At 36.3% G+C, this 24,031-nt stretch overlaps 1 protein-coding gene across 1 annotated transcript; it reads left to right on the forward strand.

The window, feature by feature from the left end:
• Nucleotides 1-2,318: 2,318 nt before the first annotated feature.
• LOC137239464 (zwei Ig domain protein zig-8-like) lies at nt 2,319-14,664 on the forward strand. Its single transcript, XM_067764789.1, has 7 exons — nt 2,319-2,640; nt 2,831-3,084; nt 6,091-6,207; nt 11,498-11,591; nt 11,659-11,786; nt 11,841-12,009; nt 14,414-14,664. Exons 1-7 carry the CDS (start codon nt 2,469-2,471, stop codon nt 14,518-14,520), a joined length of 1,041 nt encoding a protein of 346 aa, XP_067620890.1. The 5' UTR covers nt 2,319-2,468; the 3' UTR covers nt 14,521-14,664.
• The last annotated feature ends 9,367 nt before the right edge of the window (nt 14,665-24,031 follow it).

Genomic DNA, 24,031 nt, shown 5'->3' on the forward strand with positions numbered 1-24,031 from the left:
GAATTTTCATTTCATGTGAGCTTGACATATTTATGCGTGTTGCCATGTTAATGCAACATAAATCGTTAAGAATGCTTACATCTCTTAAAAAATATTCTTTCGCTAAAGCTCTTAAACAAAAGTTCTATCTTTTGGTATGTTTGTATGTATTTGCACTAAGGAGATATAATCTTATTCTCTATGTATGTTTGTATGCAGCTTATGGACTTCGAAACCACTCCAACAATTTTATTGAAACTTGCAGGATAGCTCCACAGCAACTCTCAGAGTGTTTCTTCTTTGCGGGAAATGAGCTAGGACTGATTTATTCCAACATATTCATGAATTTATTCAAACATATTCACGGTTCCGTTTACATGAAATTTGGTATATAGATTAGTATTTACGACACTCTATTTCGGAAAATGGCCCAGGGAGCGACTGAGACTGTGGTCGGAATCGGGACTGGGGGTAGGATTAGGACTGGGACTGAGAATAAGGGATGGATACGAATAAAAAGAACTAGAGATCTGAAAAGGAAGGATTTCGAAATGAAACCCTAAATATGGGGCTTAACCTCGAAAAGCAGATCAGCATCTGTAAAGCTTCATAATTATCGATTAGATGTTAAGTACGAAAATGAAGATAATCTCGTTGGCGCATAGTCAAAATAAAATAGATTTTATATTTAGTTGCAGCTTTTTTGACAGATAGCTCATCGAAAATTATGTCAAAAAGCTGCAATTCAATTTAAAAACTCTTTTATTTTGACTATGACTGTGCGACGTTATATTTAAACTAGGTCTAAGGTGTGATGGTAGGGTGCTCCGTAACGTTAAAAATTTAGAAACACGTTTTCTAAGCCGTTCGTAGTCAGCATAGAACAGGTAGATCCCGTCACGCGCATTTACTCAGAATTTGTGTAGAGAAGATAGTTGCTGAGCAACAAGGCGAGTTGCTGAGCACCAAGGTTTGGCATAGTGCACTAAAAACTATCACTAAGTGAAAATAGATAGTGTACAATTTTTAGTGATGGTGCCATTTTTCAGTAAAGTTTCACAGTGCATTTAGTGATGGTGCTAAAATACCCAATCCTGCTGTTCACAAGAATTTCGGTGCCCGCCCGCTTTCCTCGTCACCCCCTCTTCGGAAAATAACAAGTTCAATCAACAAAACTGTCTGTGCTTAAACACATTCTAAAGAGTTTTATGTCGGATATAAAGGGCTAACTAAACTTCCTTAACCCTAACGCCATAGTCGTAACCATTCCCATATCCATAACCATCTCCAATGTGATCGATTAATGGTGCCTTAACCTAAAAATCGTGAAAATTTCATAAAAATGAGGAAAACGCAAAAAATTACAAACATATTCCACAAAAAATAAGTCTCTTAGTCATAACGTATCCAAAACAATGAATAAGATCTACAAAAAGTTATTAAATTCACCAACTCAAATATTTTTAGGTTATGGATTTGGCGAGAAACCAAAAACCAATTGGTTGGCTATGGTATGGTTATGGCACCATTAGTCGATTACATTGATTTCCATAAGGTTGGTTCGATCAGCTGTTTTATCTGGTTATGGTTTTATGGTTATGTCACCATTAATTGGCCCTTAAGTGAAAATAGTGCAAAATTTTTAGTGATGGTGCCATTTTTCAGAAAAGTTTCACAGTGCATTTAGTAATGGTGCTAAAATGCTCAATCCTGCTGTTAACAAGAAATTAGGTGCCCACCCGCTTTCCTCGTCACTCCTTTCTCAGAAAGTAACAAGTTCCATCAACAAAACTGTCTGTGCTTAAACACAATCTTAAGCTGGAGACATTGGTGCTTTATCGGTAACCGTATCGGTAACCTTATAACAGCTGATTCGACCAACCTTATGATAATCAATGCAATCGATTATTGGTGCCGCTAAGGTCGTAACCGTATCGTAGCCAACCAATTGGGTTTTGGTTTACCGTCGTAACGATAAACAGCTGATTACGTTAGGGATACGGATACAGCGATACGACATACGGCACTGACTCCGGCTTAAAGAGTTTTATGTCGGCTATAAGTACTGATGACGGAACTCTATAGAAATTATCTACAAATTTTCAATGCCAATGGCACACCGTCCTGATAAATCACGACGTGAACCTCAAAGTTGTACCCATTTCGGCACAAACCCTATTCTTTCGCGTACTTACGGGCAGCTGACATTGCTAAACCTCAATTTCACCCATAATTTATTGTATGGGTAAATAATACTTATGCCATGAAAGCTGTTAGAATTCACGAAACAGATTACGACTGACAACTTAGACTATGTTTAACCCTGAGATGATAAAAAATTTTAATATTTTTTTCGCATAGCATAACTTATTAAAACGTAACCGATATTATTGTTTTATGACGCTTCATTACAAAAAAAATCCGACATGAGTATTAAATAATAGAAATACAAATGTCGGGCTTAAAGCGCATGCGTCATTACCAGGCTCATGTCAAGGAAGTATTATGTGCATTTTATAGTAAAAAAGTTTCTGTTGTGTGTTGAAAACCAAAAGTATGTCCTGCTACCTGAAGAAACTGAAATAATTTCACACTTTTGTTTTAATAATAAAATGTTTCGCAACTTAAAAGCAATTTTTGGATTTACTATAGTTTATATATGTGAGTAATAACTGTATAATTAACAAAAAATGAGTGGCATAAAGCAAGGACCCACTACATAATTAGAGAAAAAATACTACATCTCCTACTTAAAAAGAAAAGAAAATCTTGCAATAAATTAAAGTTAATTTAAAGTTTAATTTAATTTAAATTGTTTACTAATTATTCATTTTTCTTTTTTTGTATATAGTTTTTCATAAAAAAATCGACTGCCAATATGTGTATATTGATCACAACCAACAATTCAACGGTTCGGAGCTCGGGCAAAATACAAAGGGGGGCGAGGAGGCAATCCAATCACTAGGGGAAAACACATATTTGAATGGGAATAGACCGCTTGATAGAGGGCCATATTTTGATACTTCAGCTACGAAAAATGTGACATCGTTGGTTGGTAAAACAGCACATTTAAACTGCCGTATTAAAAACCTTGGAAACAAAACAGTAAGCATTGATGACATACCGCACAGTGTAGTCATCGGATGGGCATTGAGCCAAATGACAGGAGCAAATGAATGCATTTATAAAAATTAGGTTTTCAGAAAATACACAGTGCCGCATAGTCATAGTCAAAATAAAATAGGTTTTAAATTTAGTTGCAGCTTTTTATTAAGAATTCATGAGCTTAACAGCGGCTTATAATAATTGAATATTCATTTATTATGTTTTTCTAAGGGAAACTGAAGAGAAAGAAAAAAACATTTACTGGCATATTGCGATGGTGCCATTTCGAAAACCACCAACGTAATCACCATCAGGCAATTTACGTTGGCGGTTTTCGAAATGGTACTATCGCAATATGCCAGTATATGTTTCTTTCTTTCTTTTTAGTTTCTCTTAGAAAAACATAATAATTGAATATTCAATTATTATATGCCGATGTTAAGCTCATGAATTCTTAATAATAAGTACAAATTGAACACACCATTAAACAAACAAACATAAATTGCAGCTTTTTGACATAATTTTCCATGAGCTATATGTCAAAAAAGCTGCAACTAAATATAAAATATATTTTATTGTGACTATGACTATGCCCCAGTGAAAATAAGTAGCTGCAGTAAAACCTCTTTATAGCGAACTTGATAAAACGAAATTAAAATCAGAACCACGCAAATTGGAAGAGAAGCTAAAACCTCTTCGGAAGTTATCCCGCTTTGCATTTATTTTTGTAATTTTTGTGCTGTAAAACGTTCCTCCCGAATCAAAGAGCAAAATGCAAATAATCAGTAGCATGATTCACATTTCACTCGTCAGTTGCTTACGCTTTGTACAAAACTTTCGAAATACAATGTATGAAAATAAAAAAATTTAACTATAACTAAATAACTAAAGTATATTTTCTACAAATCGATTTTTTTGACGTTCAACCAAAATGACGAGGCAATTGATGGTTGAACATAGAAAACTAACGGATCAACGAGCCACGTGGGTGCGCAGATTTGAATTCTGCTATTCTTTATTTCAGAAATTGACAATTTGGCGCCATTTGCTAAAGTTATATTATTATTCCCATATATACCTACCACTCCGAAAGCCCTGGGTTCAAGTTTTTCTGAGCAAGCCGCCCCTCGGCAGTGCTTTGGTAAAAACTCCGAGCGTATTTTTGCCATAAAAGCTTCTCAGTGAAAATTTATTAGTAACTTTTTTGATATCCTCACACTTCCAGGTCGTCTCCTGAGAAAATATTCATTACATTTTCCATTTCGGGTTCCGAGAGTGCGAATGGTGGTTAACTTACGTAAACTCCTTCAAAAAAAGTTTTTAACAAAAGATTCAAGGTTCGATTCGAGCTCAAGGCCAGAACAATAATTTTTTTCTAATGATAATTATTGTTATTTTTTAATTGTTCTAAATTTGAAAAAGTCTGAAAAATATTCTACTTACTATTCCAAAAGCAAAATACAATTTTTCAAATTTAGAAAAATTAAAAAATAACAATAATTATCATTAGAAAAAAAGTATTGTTCTGGCCTTGAGCTCGAATCGAACCTTGAATCATTTATCAATAGGCCGATAAAAACAAAAACAGTTTTTACAAAAATTAAAAATGGCCATTATTATAAAACTACTGTTTGCCTAAAAGAAAAAATATTGGGTGACTTACAGTTGGCTTAGAAAAGCCTGTAAATAAAGAAATACCTGCCTCACTTCAACATTTTGTTATATCTGTGTTTTAATATGCATATGTGTACATATTATGGCGATCCTTATAAGTCAAATAAACGACTTTCCTAGTCTCGGTGCCCCCCATAAATTCAGAAAACAAAAATTCAGAAACACATTTTTCAGAAAATATTAGTCAGAACCCTTTTTTCAGAAAGACAAAATTCTGAGGTCAAAACTGAGAAGTGAAATTTCAGAAGTGAAAATTCAGAAGTCAAATTTCAGAAGTCAAAATTCAGAAAGTAATCACACGACAGAAAAAACATTAAATTTTTCTCAAAATTCAGAAACATTCATTTATTTGGAAGGAATTATGTATAAAGAAAAAGTGGTAAAATATAAAATTTTCAATTGTGTGCAATAGCAAGCATGTAATTAATTAAATCTTTTCGCGTTTATCTTTTTCAAATGAATTTACAATATTAAAAAAACGAAGTCTTTATATTTTATCTTGCGTTTCCGATATGGCTCGCCTCTAGCTAAAAATTGCTGCAGTTCTGTTTCTGTTATTGCATGTTCGTTTTTTATTTTATTTATGAAATTAAATATGTATGTTAGCGTGTGTCCCAAACGCACTTCGAATGACGTTGTGCCACCTTTCGATAGAATTATTTGTACGGACTTCACCCAATTTGGTGATATTACACATATTCCATAATTCGATTGGATATAACGCCTTCTTTCGACGTTGCTGTGTTCCAGGCTGAAAAAAATTTCAGAAGTCAAGATTCAGCAAGTAATCAGACAACAAAAACATTAAATTTTTTTGCTGATTACTTTCTGAATTTTGACTTCTGAAATTTGACTTCTGAAATTTGACTTCTGAATATTGATTTCTGAATTTTTGTTTCTGAATTTTGACTTCTGAATTTTGGCTTTCTGAAAAAAGGGTTCTGACTAATGTTTTCTGAAAAAATGCGTTTCCGAATTTTTGTTTTCTGAATTTATGGGGGGAACCCCTTGTCTCACACCCACCATATAAATGTTAATCCAGATTGGATACGGTTAAAAAGTGTCGCACTGGGCTGAAAGTTATATTGCTCGGGACTATAGTATTATCCATTTTTTTACACCTCACCAAAATGTATGTAATATTTTTGATGTAGGTGTCACCGGCTGAAGTAGTGAGCTGGAAGAAATCGTTTATGTAATTTATAATGTCCGCCCTAGTATACTCGTATATGTAATACGAGAACTAGCAACTTTTTCGCTTTCGTTGTATCGAGGTTTCACTGTGTAACTATACAAACTGCAATGTTCTAATATAAAATTATATCATTCAAGGTATCGTGGATAAGACACCGAGATTTACATCTACTTACTGTGGGCGAGAGTACCTATACATCAGATCAACGATTCACTTCTATATACAATAAAATAACTGGAGATTGGTCCCTACAGGTATGGAGATTTTGAACTGCCCGGTCCATTAGGACCTCACATAGACTGAATGAGTCCGTAGTGTTACCTGACGTTTTTTTAACGACCAAACTAAAAAACCCTATCAAAAATCAGGACCTATGTTATGAAATAATTATGTCCTTTTGGCAAATCATCTGCTATCACTGACCAAGCCTAATTTAAAGGCATGTGATGCCTGAATGCGGTGTTCAGACAGAAGTCCTGTCATGAGTATACAGTCCTCCCTTTTTAATGATAGAAGAAACTTTGTTAGTCCAAGGTTGTAAGACCTACACAAAATTTGACAATTTGCAGCCCCTTGCTTGAATCCACGCCTTTCCCGCTTGGTCGATCATGTGCATCTTCCGCCTTCTCTTAATCTCCCCAATCTAGTTAAGACATCTACAGAGCAAGCTTCGAGGGATGCGCCCTTTTTAGCTAGTTTATCCGCTTTTTCATTCCCATCTATTCCCATATGCCACGGGACCCAATATAGATTTATGCTTCTCCGTGTCCCGATTCTTTTCAGGGATTGCTTACACTCTAACAGACTTTAAGATACTGTGCTATGCGAGATTATTGCCACCAGGTCTGCAGGTGGAATTTGCAGAATGCCATACAGTACAGCCGTCGGGGTTGTTTTCAGGGCTCCCGAAATGCCTGCATTCCCCTTCTAGTTTTTTTGGGGTAGGTTATTTTTTGTGTGGCCGTCCACCTAACAAGGACTCCATAGTATAGGATAGGCTTTACAATCGATGTTAATACCCAATCAGAGAGAGAGGGTGATAAACCCGACATACACCATAGCATTCTTTTACATGCATACTAAATACGACTCTAGTTTCAGATTTCAATTCGCGAAGGCTAATTTTAGTAAACTTAATCAAACTTTATCTACAGTGGCTTGGCCCAAATATGGTGTTGATATTGACAAAAATGTTTCTGACTTTTATACCACCATTTACGGTATTTTGGAAAAACACGTACCTAAGCGAAAACGTGTGTCTACCGAATCAGTCCAAATATGGTTCACTAAAGAGCTGAAGTCCTTAAAAAACAGAAAATCTCGCTTCTTCAAATTATACAAAAGGTCGGGCTCTCACTCCGATTACTTGCATTACTCTATTTTGCGTCATAAATATTTTGAATTAAACAAAAAGTGCTATAATACGTACATCTGTAAGATGAAAAGGAAAATAACTTGCAATCCGAAAGCTTTCTATAATTTCGTGAACTCTAAACGTAGGGTTAAAGGGTTTCCCTCTGCTTTAAAATACCAGGGTGATTTGTCTAGCGACGATCAAGATATTGCTAACTTCTTTGCACAATTTTTCAAGTCCAACTATTCCAATGAATTTAATACTTTTTCAAATGAATATCCATTTCAGCTTAACTCACTTAACACCATTAATATTCCAGAAATATATCCGGATGAAGTTTTTTCATATTTAACGTCTTTGAAAGAATCTTACAAGTACGGTCCTGATTTAATTCCTACTTGTTTTCTTAAAAAATGCGCTGAGCACATTTATCAGCCACTAACTGATTTATTCAATATGTCCCTAAAAAGTGGAGTCTTTCCTTCTGCTTGGAAGGAATCTTTTCTCATACCCCTTCACAAAAGTGGTAGTAGGTCGTGTGTAGAGAACTATCGAGGAATAGCAAAGTTGTCGGCCATCCCAAAGTTGTTTGAAGCTATCGTTACCAATCAGCTAACATTTTCCATTTCTACTTTGATTGCAGAACCGCAACACGGATTCTGTAAAGGCAAATCTACCATTACTAATCTACTTGAATTCACAACTCATGTTTCTAAGGGATTTAGAGAAAATCTTCACACAGATGTTATTTATACTGATTTCAGTAAAGCATTTGACAAAGTATCCCACTCCTTACTTATCTACAAGCTGGATCGGCTTGGCTTCCAACCTGGTCTCACCCAGTGGATCTCGTCGTATCTCTGCGGTCGAACGCAAAAAGTTATTTTTAAAAATACTTTTTCAAATGTCATCGATGTTCCCTCTGGCGTCCCACAAGGCAGCCACCTTGGTCCAATTCTGTTCTTGCTATTTATTAATGATATCTGTACCACTATAAAATATTCCAAAATCTTAATGTATGCTGATGATGTAAAACTTTTTAGGTCTTATGCGTCTATCGAAGAACGTCCCTTGCTTCAAGGGGATTTAAACTGCCTAGTTACTTGGTGCAACGTAAATTCAATGCCGCTGAACCTCAATAAATGCAAATTCATGTGCCTATCTCGAAGATCTTTGCCAGCAGCCTCTTACGTAATTAATAATATTTGTCTTCTATCAGTAAACTATTTTGAGGACTTGGGAGTCACGATAGATGCTAAACTTAGTTTCAACCTTCATATTAATGCTACTGTCAATAAGGCTAGAGGTGTTCTTTCATACGTGAAACGGTGGTCCAAAGAATTTAGTGACCCTTATGTAACTAAAGCCCTTTTCATCACCTTAGTTAGACCGATACTAGAATACGGATCAATAGTCTGGAATCCACAATATCGAGTTCATGCAGATAGACTTGAATCAATACAAAAGCAATTTCTACTTTTCTCTTTAAGGAATTTTCAGTGGGACTCTGCGTATAATCTTCCACCTTATACTAGTCGGTTAAAGCTTATCAATCTTCCAACTCTTGCAAGTCGTAGAGAAATGCTAGGCGTTATATTTATGGCTAAACTCCTGAATGGACTGATTTCTAGTCCAATTCTTTTGAACGAAGTAAATTTCAACGTCCCATCACGGGTGTCAAGACATTACAAACCTCTTCTTTTGAGTCAGTGTAGAACTAATTTCGAATTAAATGAATCTTTTCGGTGTTTGTGTCATGATTTTAACACTCATTCTAATTCATTTGATATAACGGATTCACTTTTTACCATAAAGAAAACTGTCTTATCCTATCTTAACTCTTAACAAAAAAAAAAAAAAAAAAAAAAATCAAATAAATTAAAAATGTTCACTTATTTAACAATGTAGTATATATATGTATAATTTCTATGTAATTTCTAACTGTTATGTATAGTACTCAGCTGATGATTTTTATTCTGTAGCTGAGCAGTTTTAGATCTCGACGCTTAACAAACCTCCGCCTATCAACAACTCGGCAATAACAAATCCGTGCGTCATGCGGATGCGCCCCTCGCGCCGGTCGGGCGGGCTTTGGAGGGTTTAATCCGTTGGGTATTATTATTATTATTATTATTATTATAAAGTGTCGTCGAGGGCTTCTTCACTCCCTCCTTCACGTTGAGTGAATGATTCCTAGATATCTAGTGCAAGGTTTCTCCTGCAGGGACACCCCTCCTAGCTTGGGCATGATCCAATTTGGGAACTTGTACCTCTTAGCGAACAAGACCAAGCGCCCGAGCCATTAATGAGCTAATCGTTGGAAGACACTTTCCACTTATGACAATTGTAACGTCATCTGCGTAAGCCATAAGTTTGACTAGGTCGCTCATCGAACCGCCTGAGTTGTTGGTTGATGACCGGCGTCCGCAGCAGAGGTGATAGTATCCCGCCCTGCGGCGTGTCCCTGTCCACTGATTTCGTGGCCTCATACAATCCCCAATGTGAGGTAATCTTCCTGCAATTTAACATGCAGCCGATCCATCTGGTTATGGCTGTATGTACTTCAATGTAGTTAAGACCATCCATGATCGCTCGCGTAGAGACATTGTTGAAAGCCCCAGAAATGTCTACGAATACTCCTAAGACATAATCCTTATATTCCAGGGCTTTCTCTATGTTTTTTACTACCCTATGCAGTGCAGTGTCTACCGATTTGGGAGCAGTTTTTCACATACTTTGGACTTTATATACACGTCTATTAGCCTCTCAAAGGTTTTCAGCAGTAATGATGTTAAGCTATTGCACCTGTAGGCTTTGGGTTACTTATATGCCGATCTTCCACGCCTTTGGTAGGAAAGCTACTCGACCAGTTCTTCAAGATTGTGGTACATGAACATTCACAATTATTGTTCCTTCTGTAAGGAGTTACCGCACAACATAAACCCCATTATCTTCTATCCCCTTTCAGGCAAGTTATCTGAGAAAAAACCGTTTTGGCAGCTATATTGTAAATTGTTAATAAAATGAAGTGCCTCAAAGGTTGATAAAAGATCCCGCTGTGTATTCAGATGGAGGGTTTTCTGTTCGAATGGAAATTGTTTTTTAAAATAGATTGTTGATAGGGGTTATTGCGACAAAAGAACATATTAGTTTTTTGGATGTAGCGTATATTTCGAACCATGTTTTAAGAATGATGCCTTGTAATAATAGGTAAAATGCTACAGTACCATATCGAAGACCATGATGTTGATTCTTAGAGCAGGTATTATCAAAAACGTTAGCCGCGGACGGACGCACAGACGGACCTGACAAAATATTTTTCGACACTGGTAATATTGATATACGGAAGTTTGTGTCTATCTCGACCTTATTACACCATTGCACCCCAACGTGATGTGATTAAAGCTATAATTTGCTATGCTTAAGTGTATAGCTGGATATGAAAATGTATGCTGATATAGGGTTTTGCTGATACAGAAATTTTCAAAATGAGAATTTATATATACAATTTGAGCTAAGTCTTGAAGCTGGCATTAATGTCAGATATGAAAGGTGAGGTAGAAACCATTTTAGCATCTAAAACTCATTTTCACTAAAATTGGTGATGGAGGGTATTGAATATAAGCCGACGACATTCTTATCTCTTTCAAGAAAAAACGATATCTTAACATTTTTTAGTGAGTCGTTCAATTCTTTAGCGATATTACTTATACGAGCCTGACCCGTGCGCATCTTGCGCAATCACTATAAAATTCTCTTATCAAATATCAACAGAAATCAGTTGTTCTATTAACTTACAGCTTGCGCTGCCATCTAGCGTATAATAGCAACCGCCACCAATCAATTAAACTTACAGCTTGCGCTGCCATCTAACGTACAATACAGCTTGCGCTGTCATCTAGCGTATGCAGTGCAATTATTAACAATAGTGCCATAGTACAAATATATTTCTTTGCGTGCTCACAATCGTTTATTTTTAACAAATTATTTTAATAAAATATAGCTAAACAAAATCACTACGACCAAAATTGCCCAAAGGTCGCTAATAGCCCGAATCTCCATCTTTACAACCAAATCTTTATTTATAGATTTGGGTTCCAAATAAGAGCGAAAAAGGGGCCCGTACATAAAAACAGCAATTAGATATATGATGATATGTATGTCTTATGATCCTCATTTTAAAATTGCAGATTAAATTTCCACAAATACGCGACTCTGGCACATATGAGTGTCAAGTCTCCACCACACCTCCTGTTGGTTATACAATGGTGTTTTCGGTTGTCGGTGAGTTTATCAAAAAAATAAAATAAAAATGAATTGCATTTCTACTTAACATAATAAAAACATTTAGAGCCAATAACAACAATATCAGGAGGGCCAGAGTTATACATCGATATGGGATCCACAGTTAATTTAACATGTATTGTTAAACATCTGCCAGATCCACCACTAACTGTACATTGGACACATAATAACGAGGTTTGAAGTCTCGATATAAACTGTCATTACTAGTTATTTAAACTATTTTTTAAGGAAATAAATTATGATTCACCGCGTGGAGGGGTTTCTGTAATCACCGAAAAAGGAGACATAACAACGTCATATCTTCTAATTCAAAAGGCAAGAATTTCTGATTCTGGTAGATATTCATGCCTACCATCCAATGCGAATTCGAAATCTGTCAATGTACATGTTCTTAACGGTAAGTGTTTTTTTTTTTATACTCAGCGTGCTTTGCACACAGAGTATATTAACTTTGATTGGATAACGGTTGGTTGTACAGGTATAAAGGAATCGAGATAGATATAGACTTCCATATATCAAAATCATCAGTATCGAAAAAAAATTTGATTGAGCCATGCCCGTCCGTCCGTTAGCACGAAAACTTGAGTAAATATTGAGACATCTTCACCAAATTTGGTACAATAGCTTATCTGGACCCAGAATAGATTGGTATTGAAAATGAGCGAAAACGCCCACTTTATATATATATAAAATTTTGCAAAACACAAAAAACCTGATAATTTAGTAAATAACACACCTAGAATGTTAAAATTTGACATGTGGACTGATATTGAGACTCTTGAAAAAAATTTGGAAACATTTTTTAAAATGGGCGTGGCACCGCCCACTTGTGATAAAATAAATTTTACAAATATTATTAATCATAAATCAAAAATCGTTAAACCTATTGTAACAAAATTCGGCAGAGAGGTTGCCTTCACTATAAGGAATGCTTTGAAGAAAAATTTACGAAATCGGTTAAGGCCAACGCCCACTTTTATATAAAAGATATTTAAAAGGGTCGTGGACCAATAAAATAATATATATCTTTGCAAAAAAGAGCTTTATATCAATGGTATTTCATTTCCCAAGTGGATTTATAACAATAAATACGAAAAGTTTCAAATTTAAATAAAATAATTAAAAAAAATTTGTTAAGTTAAACGGTTTTATTTAAAACAATACTTACATGAAATAATAATAATACTAAAAGCTAGAAAATAATTAGGTGGGTCCTAGGTACTAGTAATCACACTCCCCATCAATCTAGGGCGTAGACAATTAAATAAAAGCGTTGGGCGCACGAAATTTTTAAAAATGTGAAGCGTAGCATAAATTGATTAAGTTTCAGTTGGTCTTATATATGACTATCAATAGAAATTTTACGCGTCCAACGCTTTTATTTTATTGCTTAATCAACGCCCTAGATTGATGAGGAGTGTAATGACTAGTACACAGGACCTAACTAATTATTTTCTAGCTTTTAGTATTATTATTATTTCATGTAAGTATTGTTTTCAATAAAACCGTTTAACTTGAAACATTTTTTTAATTACTTTATTTTCAAGTTTTTAGTGTTTATTTAATTGCCTATTATTTCTCATTCTATTTAGTTCATTTAGTGACTCATTATTACACGGACTCTTTCCTGACAATTTGTTACAATCTAAGTCCCCAATACATAATCCTTCCAAAGACTTTACTCGACTCTGCACCACGTATGCTTGTCCCTCCTCCAACTCCAAAATATTTTGATGTCACTTCTACCGGACTGTATGTAATATTTGTTCCAAATATGAGCCAAATCGGGCCACAAATACGATTTTTGTGAATATCTCGATCCTTGCACCACCTAGCGGCGATTTTTTTTCATAGGTCGCCTTTTATTCTTGTATGTATTATGTGTTCCAAATATGAGCCAAATCGGACCACAAATACGATTTTTGTGAATATCTCGATCATTGCGCCACCTAGCGGCGATTTTTTTCATAGGTCGCTTTCTTTTCAATTTTCTATGTTTCGGGAGCCATAACTCGAAGAAAAATTAACATATTTTAAAAAATTGGGTACACATATTTTCCTTATAGCAGGTAATATTATAAAAATTACTTTAAAAAGGGTCGTAGGCAAAAGTAATAAGTTAAATCTTAGCGAAAAATAGTTTTGTACTAATCGTATTTTGTACCATTATAACAAGAAATGGGAAAAAATTCAAATCTTGAAAAATGGGCGTGGCACCGCCCCTTTCTTACAATGCATTTTCCAACGTTTCTGGAGCCATAACTCGACGAAAATTTTGTTGTTTAACAGGAAATATTTTCAGTAAAAATTGACTAAATCGGTTAAATCGCCTTCTTTTATATAAAAGATTTTGTAAAAGTGCGTAGATGCAGGTAATAAGCTATTTCTAGTAAAAGTTGGAACATTTCGTTAATAACCCTGCCCTTTTTTTGTAATAACGCTTTTTAGTACAATGGCACTTGTGTGTTTATGTTTATTGTTCTGTTATATCTTTATTTTAAAATAAACAGTAGGGAAATCCCCAAATCTTAAGGAAAACTGCATTATTACCCGCTCAAGGTCATTGGTGTTAGCCTCTGTATTCTTTTTGCTTCTTTTAAACGACAATTAGTTCAGAACAGTACCATATGTATATGTATTTTTGCGCAGCCTTGTAACACTATTTAGCACACAAAACAACAACAGCATTTCAAGTGTACAGCTGCGTATGCAATGTTCGGTTTCACCCGAACTTAGACTTCCTTACTTGTTTTCTTTAATACTTCATAGATAAAAAGATTAAATATTTATTTTGTTTTCAGGAGAGCATCCAGCTGCTGTACAGCGCGCAAGTTACTCAATAAAATATTATAGCAACTTAATTGTTGTGTTATTTGTATGTCGCGTAATTTATAGTATTATACATTAAATTATGTATTTATGTATAATTGTATTAAAGTAAAATATGTATTTCTTACAATTGTTATAAATTTGAAAATTTTATAGATATTTAAAGGAATATCCTTGTACATTAAGAAGAATGCATTTTCTATGTAAATATACTTTATCTGAAATATTAAGACAAAAAAAATGTTTGCGTTTAGAGGATCTTTAGTTGCTTTAAACCCTTCTGCACTGTCCTCCCAAGTCTGCGTTAATGGATCTATGACGCACTCGGCAGCGAAGAGAAACTTAACCAAAAATGCCAAAACAATGGATTCTTGCAGCTGAAACTAAATTATAAGGAAGTAGTAATCATAATTTCACTTCGAATACAAAACACAAAAAAGGTCGTAGATTTGAATATCATAATTATATAATGTAAGACGATATTTACACACACCTCAGCGGGTTAGGGGGTCATAATATACCCGCGGTAGGTATGCCTGTCGTAAGAGGCGACTAAAATACCAGATTCAAGGGGCTGTGTAGCATAACCCTTCAGGTTGCCAGCGCAATATATAGCTCCTCCAAACCCAATTGTGAACCTCACCTATCCGCGGCGAATCCTGTTTCACTAACAGACGAGGCTCTGGCGACCCCAAGCTCCTTGTGGAACTTGGGGGTGGGGAGGGAGGGATGGCCTGAAGGTTTAACGTGACGATACGTTCTAGTAACAAGCCCCATTAAGGTGCTAGCCCGACTATCTCGGGAACGATTTACTATGACCACATGAAAGAAATTGAAACTGGGACGAGAGCTAAACCGAAGCCGAGACCGAAACAAGAACTGGAAGTGGAATATTTTACTTGCAGCCTTCTGCATTCATCTTTATTCCGACGACAATAGACAGTAGAGGAGTAAACCGCCTCGTGTCGTGCTTTAGTCTGTGTTACGACGGTGCCGCTCCATTTTTGTGTGCCGGATTGATTAAAAGGTTTAGCCCAGCAGCTCTCTTTCACCATATATCTCCATACATTACAAACTGTCTCAAGTCCATCACAATACCTTCAATGTAACTTATGAGTTAATGAGCAATGGATCCAGTAACTGCGTTTGTTTTGGTAATGCAAACAGCAGTATTTAACAATTTTTGCCATTCTTGTTAGTTATTTGGATGAAAGGGATTGCGATCGCAGTTTGCATTATCCTTCCCTTTACAAAAACGAGGGGTCCGATTTGTTGAAGGCTATTTTGCCCTTAGTATTACACTTAGTTGAATGAAGTAAGGTTGACTGCCGTAATGACTGTTAGGCCTTAAGCTGGAGACATTGGTGTTTTATCGGTAACCGTATCGGTAACCTTATAACAGCTGATTCGACCAATCTTATGAGAATCAATGCAATCGATTATTGGTGCCGCTAAGGTCGTAACCGTATCGTAGCCAACCAATTGGGTTTTGGTTTACCGTCGTAACGATAAACAGATGATTACGTTAGGGATACGGATACAGCGATACGACATACGACACCAATGACTCCGGCTTAACACCTGGATTTAGCATTGGCTATGAACAGTTGCGTGGGTAGAAGGGACTACCGATTCTTCTGCTTACATATGCTGCTTGGGTGTCAATATAAAAGTTGTCGCAGCTGCAGTTTAAGCAATTTTTTCCAGTATAGCTACTGCTTTGGGCATGGCTACTACTTTCGCCTGAAAAACACTACAATGATCTAAAAGCTTGCAGTATCTGTTTATTTACGGATCAGCACAGTATTCCGAAGACCCTACTCCTTCCATGGATAGCCTTGTGCAAAGCATCTGCCTCTGTTATGGCTCCAAAGAGCGCAGATGGGGTATCTGTTCGTAGTAGGTAGTCTATGCGTCCTGTAATTGATGACATTAGACTATAACGGTCATGTGGTCTGTTGTTTAACTGACCGTTGGGGTAAGGCGGAGGTGGCATTTGGCATGCTGGCAAGCCCCTGCTAGTTCCGTCCGTGTCAGGAGGAGTCATCCCTCCCACTCTGCGTAAAACCTTGACGCAGCCTTGGACGTCGCTGTGACTCCTAAATTTAGCAACGTCCCCTTAGCCTGACATTTGTATGTATGTTAATGTCCCATGTCCCTAGCCTGTCTAGTCTGTCACTGTCGCCTCACACCCACGTCCCCTACATTGCACTCGTGCAACACCCACACCAATTTAAAGTGTTTAGCCGCTCATTCTGAGATAAGCTCAACCCATTTAACTAATGAACACGATAGATTTAATTTCTTCGTAAAACGTTATAAAATTCTTTATTAACTAGTTATACTAAAATAATGAACAAAACAATTCAAGACTGCCCTGATATCGAATTTTCATTAAGGCTAATGGTTTGAAACTAATTCTATATAATTATATGTATAACAAAAAAAATGTAACTGATGAAGATAAGGTTGCTAAATTGAAGATAATAGAGAAAAGGAAGGGGAAGCTGGGTTGTAAAATTACAGCGAAAAGCACGTTACGTAATTCAAAAAAATCAAGACACCGAAAGTCAAAACGACCAGTTTGTTTAATGGCAGAATTGAGAATGAAAAACTAAAAATTAAAAACCAATGGAAAATCAAAAATAAAAAAACTTTAAATTGAAAACTGTTGAATAAAAATGAAAAGGGTTTTACGTAAAAAGGAAAATTGGAAAGTGCACCAAAAACTTAACTTGAAAATTACAGAATAAAAATGCGAAACTTTAGCGTAAAAAAAATTAAAATTGAAACTTACTAAATGCCAATAATGCCGTAGTTATCGACTCGCCACTGTAGTCCAACAACTCCTTAACCTCTGCTGGCTTCCAGTAGGTTTGTTTTTAAAAATTTGATATATATATATATATACGTATGTTTGTATGTCAACTATGTAGGTAATTTTAATAAATTATAACTCTAGCACTTACCGATCAGTCCCGCGACGGAGGCGCCTGCGTCGAAGAGAGAGAGCGTGGCTGCAAAGAACGTACATATACATATACCTACAAACCTATACAGGAAAGCGTTCCAGCCTACAATGGGAGGTATGAGGGCCAATAACTTAGTATGGAATGTTATTCGGATCCGTGGTCGCGGTCCGAATCAAAGGCTCTTTACTAAGTTGGCTATTTTTCCGCAATAATCCTGACGAAAAGAAAATAATATAAAAGAACTAAAATGAACTGATAAAATTATTACTGCGAAGTTCAAAATCTTTCCCGAAAAATTTCTAATAGCTTTACGTGAACAGAAATAAAAGCGCAAAAAAACGGAAAACAACAATTGAAGTGAAAACTAACAAAGAACAAGTAAGGAAGGCTAAGTTCGGGTGTAACCGAACATTACATACTCAGTTGAGAGCTGTGGAGACAAAGTAAGGGAAATCACCATGTTGTAAAAGGAACCTAGGGTAACCCTGGAATGTGTTTGTATGACATGTTTATCAAATGGAAGGTAGTAAAGAGTATTTTAAGAGGAAGTGGGCCATAGATCTATAGATGGACGCCATTTAGGGATATCGCCATAAAGGTGGGCCAGGCCTGACTCGAGAATTTGTTTGTACGATATGGGTATCAAATGAAAGGTGCTAATGAGTATTTTAAAAGGGTGTGGGCCTTAGTTCTATAGGTGGACGCCTTTTCGAGATATCGCCATAAAGGTGGACCATGGGTGACTCTAGAATTTGTTTGTACGATATGGGTATCAAATGAAAGGTGTTAATGAGTATTTTAAAAGGGCATGGGCCTTAGTTCTATAGGTGGACGCCTTTTCGGGATATCGACATAAAGGTGGACCAGGGGTGACTCTAGAATTTGTTCATACGATATGGGTATCAAATGAAAGGTGTTAATGAGTATGTTAAAAGGGAGTGGGCCTTAGTTCTATAGGTGGACGCCTTTTCGAGATATCGACATGAAGGTGGACCAGGGGTGACTCTAGAATTTGTTTGTACAATATGGGTATCAAATGAAAGGTGCTAATGAGTATTTTAAAAGGGTGTGGGCCTTAGTTCTATAGGTTGACGCCTTTTCGAGATATCGCCATAAAGGTGGACCAGGGGTTACTCTAGAATTTGTTTGTATGATATGGGTATCAAATGAAAGGTGTTAATGAGTATTTTAAAAGGGTGTGGGCCTTAGTTCTATAGGTGGACGCCTTTTCGAGATATCGCCATAAAGGTGGACCAGGGGTGACTCTAGAATTTGTTTGTACGATATGGGTATCAAATGAAAGGTGTTAATGAGTATTTTAAAAGGGCATGGGCCTTAGTTCTATAGGTGGACGCCTTTTCGGGATATCGACATAAAGGTGGACCAGGGGTGACTCTAGAATTTGTTTATACGATATGGGTATCAAATGAAAGGTGCTAATGAGTATTTTAAAAGGGTGTGGGCCTTAGTTCTATAGGTGGACGCCTTTTCGAGATATCGCCATAAAGGTGGACCATGGGTGACTCTAGAATTTGTTTGTACGATATGGGTATCAAATGAAAGGTGTTAATGAGTATTTTAAAAGGGCATGGGCCTTAGTTCTATAGGTGGACGCCTTTTCGGGATATCGACATAAAGGTGGACCAGGGGTGACTCTAGAATTTGTTTATACGATATGGGTATCAAATGAAAGGTGTTAATGAGTATGTTAAAAGGGAGTGGGCCTTAGTTCTATAGGTGGACGCCTTTTCGAGATATCGACATGAAGGTGGACCAGGGGTGACTCTAGAATTTGTTTGTACAATATGGGTATCAAATGAAAGGTGCTAATGAGTATTTTAAAAGGGTGTGGGCCTTAGTTCTATAGGTTGACGCCTTTTCGAGATATCGCCATAAAGGTGGACCAGGGGTTACTCTAGAATTTGTTTGTATGATATGGGTATCAAATGAAAGGTGTTAATGAGTATTTTAAAAGGGTGTGGGCCTTAGTTCTATAGGTGGACGCCTTTTCGAGATATCGCCATAAAGGTGGACCAGGGGTGACTCTAGAATTTGTTTGTACGATATGGGTATCAAATGAAAGGTGTTAATGAGTATTTTAAAAGGGCATGGGCCTTAGTTCTATAGGTGGACGCCTTTTCGGGATATCGACATAAAGGTGGACCAGGGGTGACTCTAGAATTTGTTTATACGATATGGGTATCAAATGAAAGGTGTTAATGAGTATGTTAAAAAGGAGTGGGCCTTAGTTCTATAGGTGGACGCATTTCGGAATATCGTTATAAAAGTGGACCTGGGTTGACTCTAGAATGCGTTTGTACAATATGGGTGTCAAACGAAAAGTGTAATAAGTGTTTTAAAAGGGAGTGGGCCTTTGTTCTATGGGTGGACGCCTTTTCGGGATATCGCCATAAAGGTGGGCCAGGGGTGACCCTAGAATTTGTTTGTACGATATGGGTATCAAATGAAAGGTGTTAATGAGTATTTAAAAAGGCGTGGACCTTAGTTCTATAGGTGGACGCCTTTTCGAGATATCGACATGAAGGTGGACCAGGGGTGACTCTAGAATTTGTTTGTACGATATGGGTATCAAATGAAAGGTGTTAATGAGTATTTTAAAAAGGAGTGGGCCTTAGTTCTATATGTGGATGCCTTTTCGAGATATCGCCATAAACGTGGACCAGGGGTGACTCTAGAATGTGTTTGTACGATATGGGTATCAAATTAAAGGTATTAATGAGGGTTTTAAAAGGGAGTGGCCCTTAGTTGTATATGTGAAGGTGTTTTCGAGATATCTACCAAAATGTGGACCAGGGTGATCCAGAACATCATCTGTCGGGTACCGCTAATTTATTTATATATGTAATACCACGTACAGTATTCCTTCCAACTTTCCAAGGGCTTTTGATTTCGCGCTGCAAAACTTTTTCATTTTCTTCTACTTAATATGGTAGGTGTCACACCCATTTTACCAAGTTTTTTTCTAAAGTTATATTTTGCGTCAATAGACCCATAAAATTACCATGTTTCATTCCTTTTTTTGTATTTGGTATATAATTATGGCATTTTTTTCATTTTTCGTAATTTTCGATATCGAAAAAGTGGGCGTGGTCATAGTCAGATTTCGGCCATTTTTTACACCAATACAAAGTGAGTTCAGATAAGTACGTGAACTGAGTTTAATAAAGATATATCGATTTTTGCTCAAGTTATCGTGTTAACGGCCGAGCGGAAGGACAGACGATCGACTGTGTATAAAAACTGGGCGTGGCTTCAACCGATTTCGCCCTTTTTCACAGAAAACAGTTATCGTCCTAGGAGCTAAGCCTCTACCAAATTTCACAAGGATTGGTTAATTTTTGTTCGACTTATGGCATTAAAAGCATCCTAGACAAATTAAATGAAAAAGGGCGGAGCCACGCCCATTTTGAAATTTTCTTTTATTTTTGTATTTTGTTGCACCATATAATTACTGGAGTTGAATGTTGGCATAATTTACTTATATGCTGTAAAGATATTAACTTTTCTTTTAAAATTTGAATTAAAAAAAAAAATTTTTTAAAAAGTGGGCGTGGTCGTTCTTCGATTTTGCTAATTTTTATTAAGCAGACATAAAGTAATAAGAATAACGTTCCTGCCAAATTTCATCATGATATCTTCAACGACTGCCAAATAACAGCTTGCAAAACTTCTAAATTACCTTCATTTAAAAGTGGGCGGTGCCACGCCCATTGTCTAAAATTTTACTAGTTTTCCATTCTGCGTCATAAGTTCAACTCACCTACCAAGTTTCATCGCTTAATGCGTATTTGGTAATGAATTATCGCACTTTTTCGATTTTTCGAAATTTTCGATATCGAAAAAGTGGGCGTGGTTATTGTCCGATATCGTTCATTTTAAATAGCGATCTGAGATGAGTGCCCAGGAACCTACATACCAAATTTCATCAAGATACCTCAAAATTTACTCAAGTTATCGTGTTAACGGACAGACGGACGGACGGACGGACATGGGTCAATCGAATTTTTTTTCGATACTGATGATTTTGATATATGGAAGTCTATATCTATCTCGATTCCTTTATACCTGTACAACCAACCGTTATGCAATCAAAGTTAATATACTCTGTGAGCTCTGCTCAACTGAGTATAAAAATGCGCTAATTGGAAAAGAAAAAAGCAAGACGTGCTAAAAAGCAAACAACGCCAAAAAGTTAAAAAAAAATGTTAGGAAGTGAAAAAAAATGGCAATCCTTGAATGCAAAAAGACAAATTGAAAAAGTGGCAAACTCAGGGAGAAACTGAAAGCTTAAAAATTAGGTATTTAATAGAAAGAAGCAGGACACGATAAAAAGATAAATGTGCAAAGATAGAAAAGAAGTTAAGGAAATAATAGGTAAATAAGTGACAAGGGAAATGTTGAAAAGATAGAAAAGAATGAAGAGGGGTAAGAAAACGAAGCGTAAGAGTAGAAATGTTAACAATTATAAAAATTTAAGAAAATATAAATTCGTAAAAAGTACAAAAAACTCACAAAGAAGTCGGATAAGAGCTCGAGTTGAGCTAAATTGACCTCAGCAAAGCCAAATTTAAAATTCAAATTAAACAAACTCAATATAACTAAATAGTGATTAAAATTAACTAATAGGAAAAAAATCTCTAATCAGTCAAAAAAAATCAAAATGAAATATATATAAAAAAGCAAATATAAATTCCGGCAGCGTCGCGCTGATAACTGCTCCCTTTTGCCACTCTCCTCCAATTAGTTGCGTCTGCAGCTATGCTCCAATTAATGATCGCGGTGCCAGGACAGGAGCGTCAAGATGTCCCTCTACTCCTTTGACGTATAGCCTGGCACCGTCTGTATGCTTCCCCTTCCTTGATACTAAATACTACCCCTCTTTTTTTTGTGCTTTTATGACTCTTGATGGTGGTGCAGAAGTGGCAGGCTTCTTGATGATAAATACTACCCCGCTTTCTTTTTGCGTTTGTGGCTTGTGATGGTGGACAGCTTAAATTTTTGCAATCTAGATGTGTAAAGGGGAAGAATATTAGGGACTGGGGTCATGGCGGCAGACTACTTATTTCATTTTACCTATTTATGTCATTTTATTCATTCATTTGGTTTTATTTATTTTACTTGATTTTATCCAATAGGTTTTTATTAAATATCTGGCTTTATTTATTTATGTATGTAAATTTAGTTATTTTACTTAGTTTTGTATTTAATTTTATTTTATAATTTTAGTTAATTTATTTTAATTTTATTTTATTTTTAACTTTCATTATTTTATCTAATTTTTTTACTTAATTTTATCTCTGTATATAATTTCATTTATTTCACTAAATTTTATTGATTGTAGGTATGTAGTTTTATTTAAATTGATTTCCACTTTTAACATTTTTTTTAAATTTATTTTCACTATTAGTCCACATGCACCATGGACTGGGGAAAGGGGTTTCACTGGACTCACCTGGGGCTGTTGTCAAGCAGGGTATGGGCTCCCGGTTCCTCCTTGGGATTCCGCTAAATTACCCGTTAGCACGGTTTTATGAAAAAAAATCGCGAACTTTTTTTTTTCGCAAAAAATATATATATTTAAAACTTGCTTCCGCACTCACTTAAGTCAACTTTTCTTTTGAGACATTCTCTGAAATCGTTTGGCGGTCGTACCCCATAAATCAAAAGCCTTTCTTTCTCACCACTTTCACTCAAGAACGAAAGACACCAATACATACAATCCTATTTTGGCGGGAAACGACGGATATAAACTTTCACGAACTAACTTCACGCATACTAACAGATACATGTTCGAACATCTATCCAAGTGTTTGCTTCCTACCAGTTACTAACACATGTAAACGTGGCTATGCTGGTATATGCACACAGATGCATACGTGAATGTTTGAACATCCTTACCATCGCATTAACCCACAAGCTGCCGCTACAGGTCTGTGCTCAAGCTGCCCCAAAGCACTGAGCCTCGTTGCAGTTGTTAACGTTATGTTCTTGCCACCAAGTCTACAGGTGGAACGTGGAGAATAGCGTACAGTGTAGCGGCCCAGGACGTTGCCAAGGCTCCAGTAATGCTAAGCATTGATAGGCTGCACACCCCCTTTTATCTTTTGAGGTAGGTTGTGTTTTATATGGCTGTCCACTAAACAAGAACTCGTAAAGTAAATGATAGGCTGTACAATCGTTGTAAATACGCAAAGCGAGAGAGAAAGTGCGATAGACCCCATGTACACCCCAGCATTACTTATAGCTTCCGCGGCAGCTTACTTTACACCTCGAAGTCAAGTTTTTTTCTTCTTTTCGAGCCTTGAGCATATTCATAAAATACTGTGTACTTTGATTTCACGGTGGTTTTTCAATACAAAAAAGCTTTGTTTTATGTTCCAATTTCTCTCTCTCTTTCATCTTTCCACTATCTAATTCTCCTTCCGTTTCTCCCCCTAATCTTACCACACGAAGCTTCAAGCTGCATATTAAATTTTATTTCTTTGAGGCATAATTCTTCCTGTCAGCGCAGAATTCTGCATAAATTCTGCATTGATCAACTCTGCATACAGAATCTGCGCAGAATTCTGCATCCTTTCTGCATTAGTTCTGCGCAGA

This window comes from Eurosta solidaginis, chromosome 2 (assembly GCF_040869045.1).
Source record: "Eurosta solidaginis isolate ZX-2024a chromosome 2, ASM4086904v1, whole genome shotgun sequence".
NCBI classification, from domain to species: domain Eukaryota; kingdom Metazoa; phylum Arthropoda; class Insecta; order Diptera; family Tephritidae; genus Eurosta; species Eurosta solidaginis.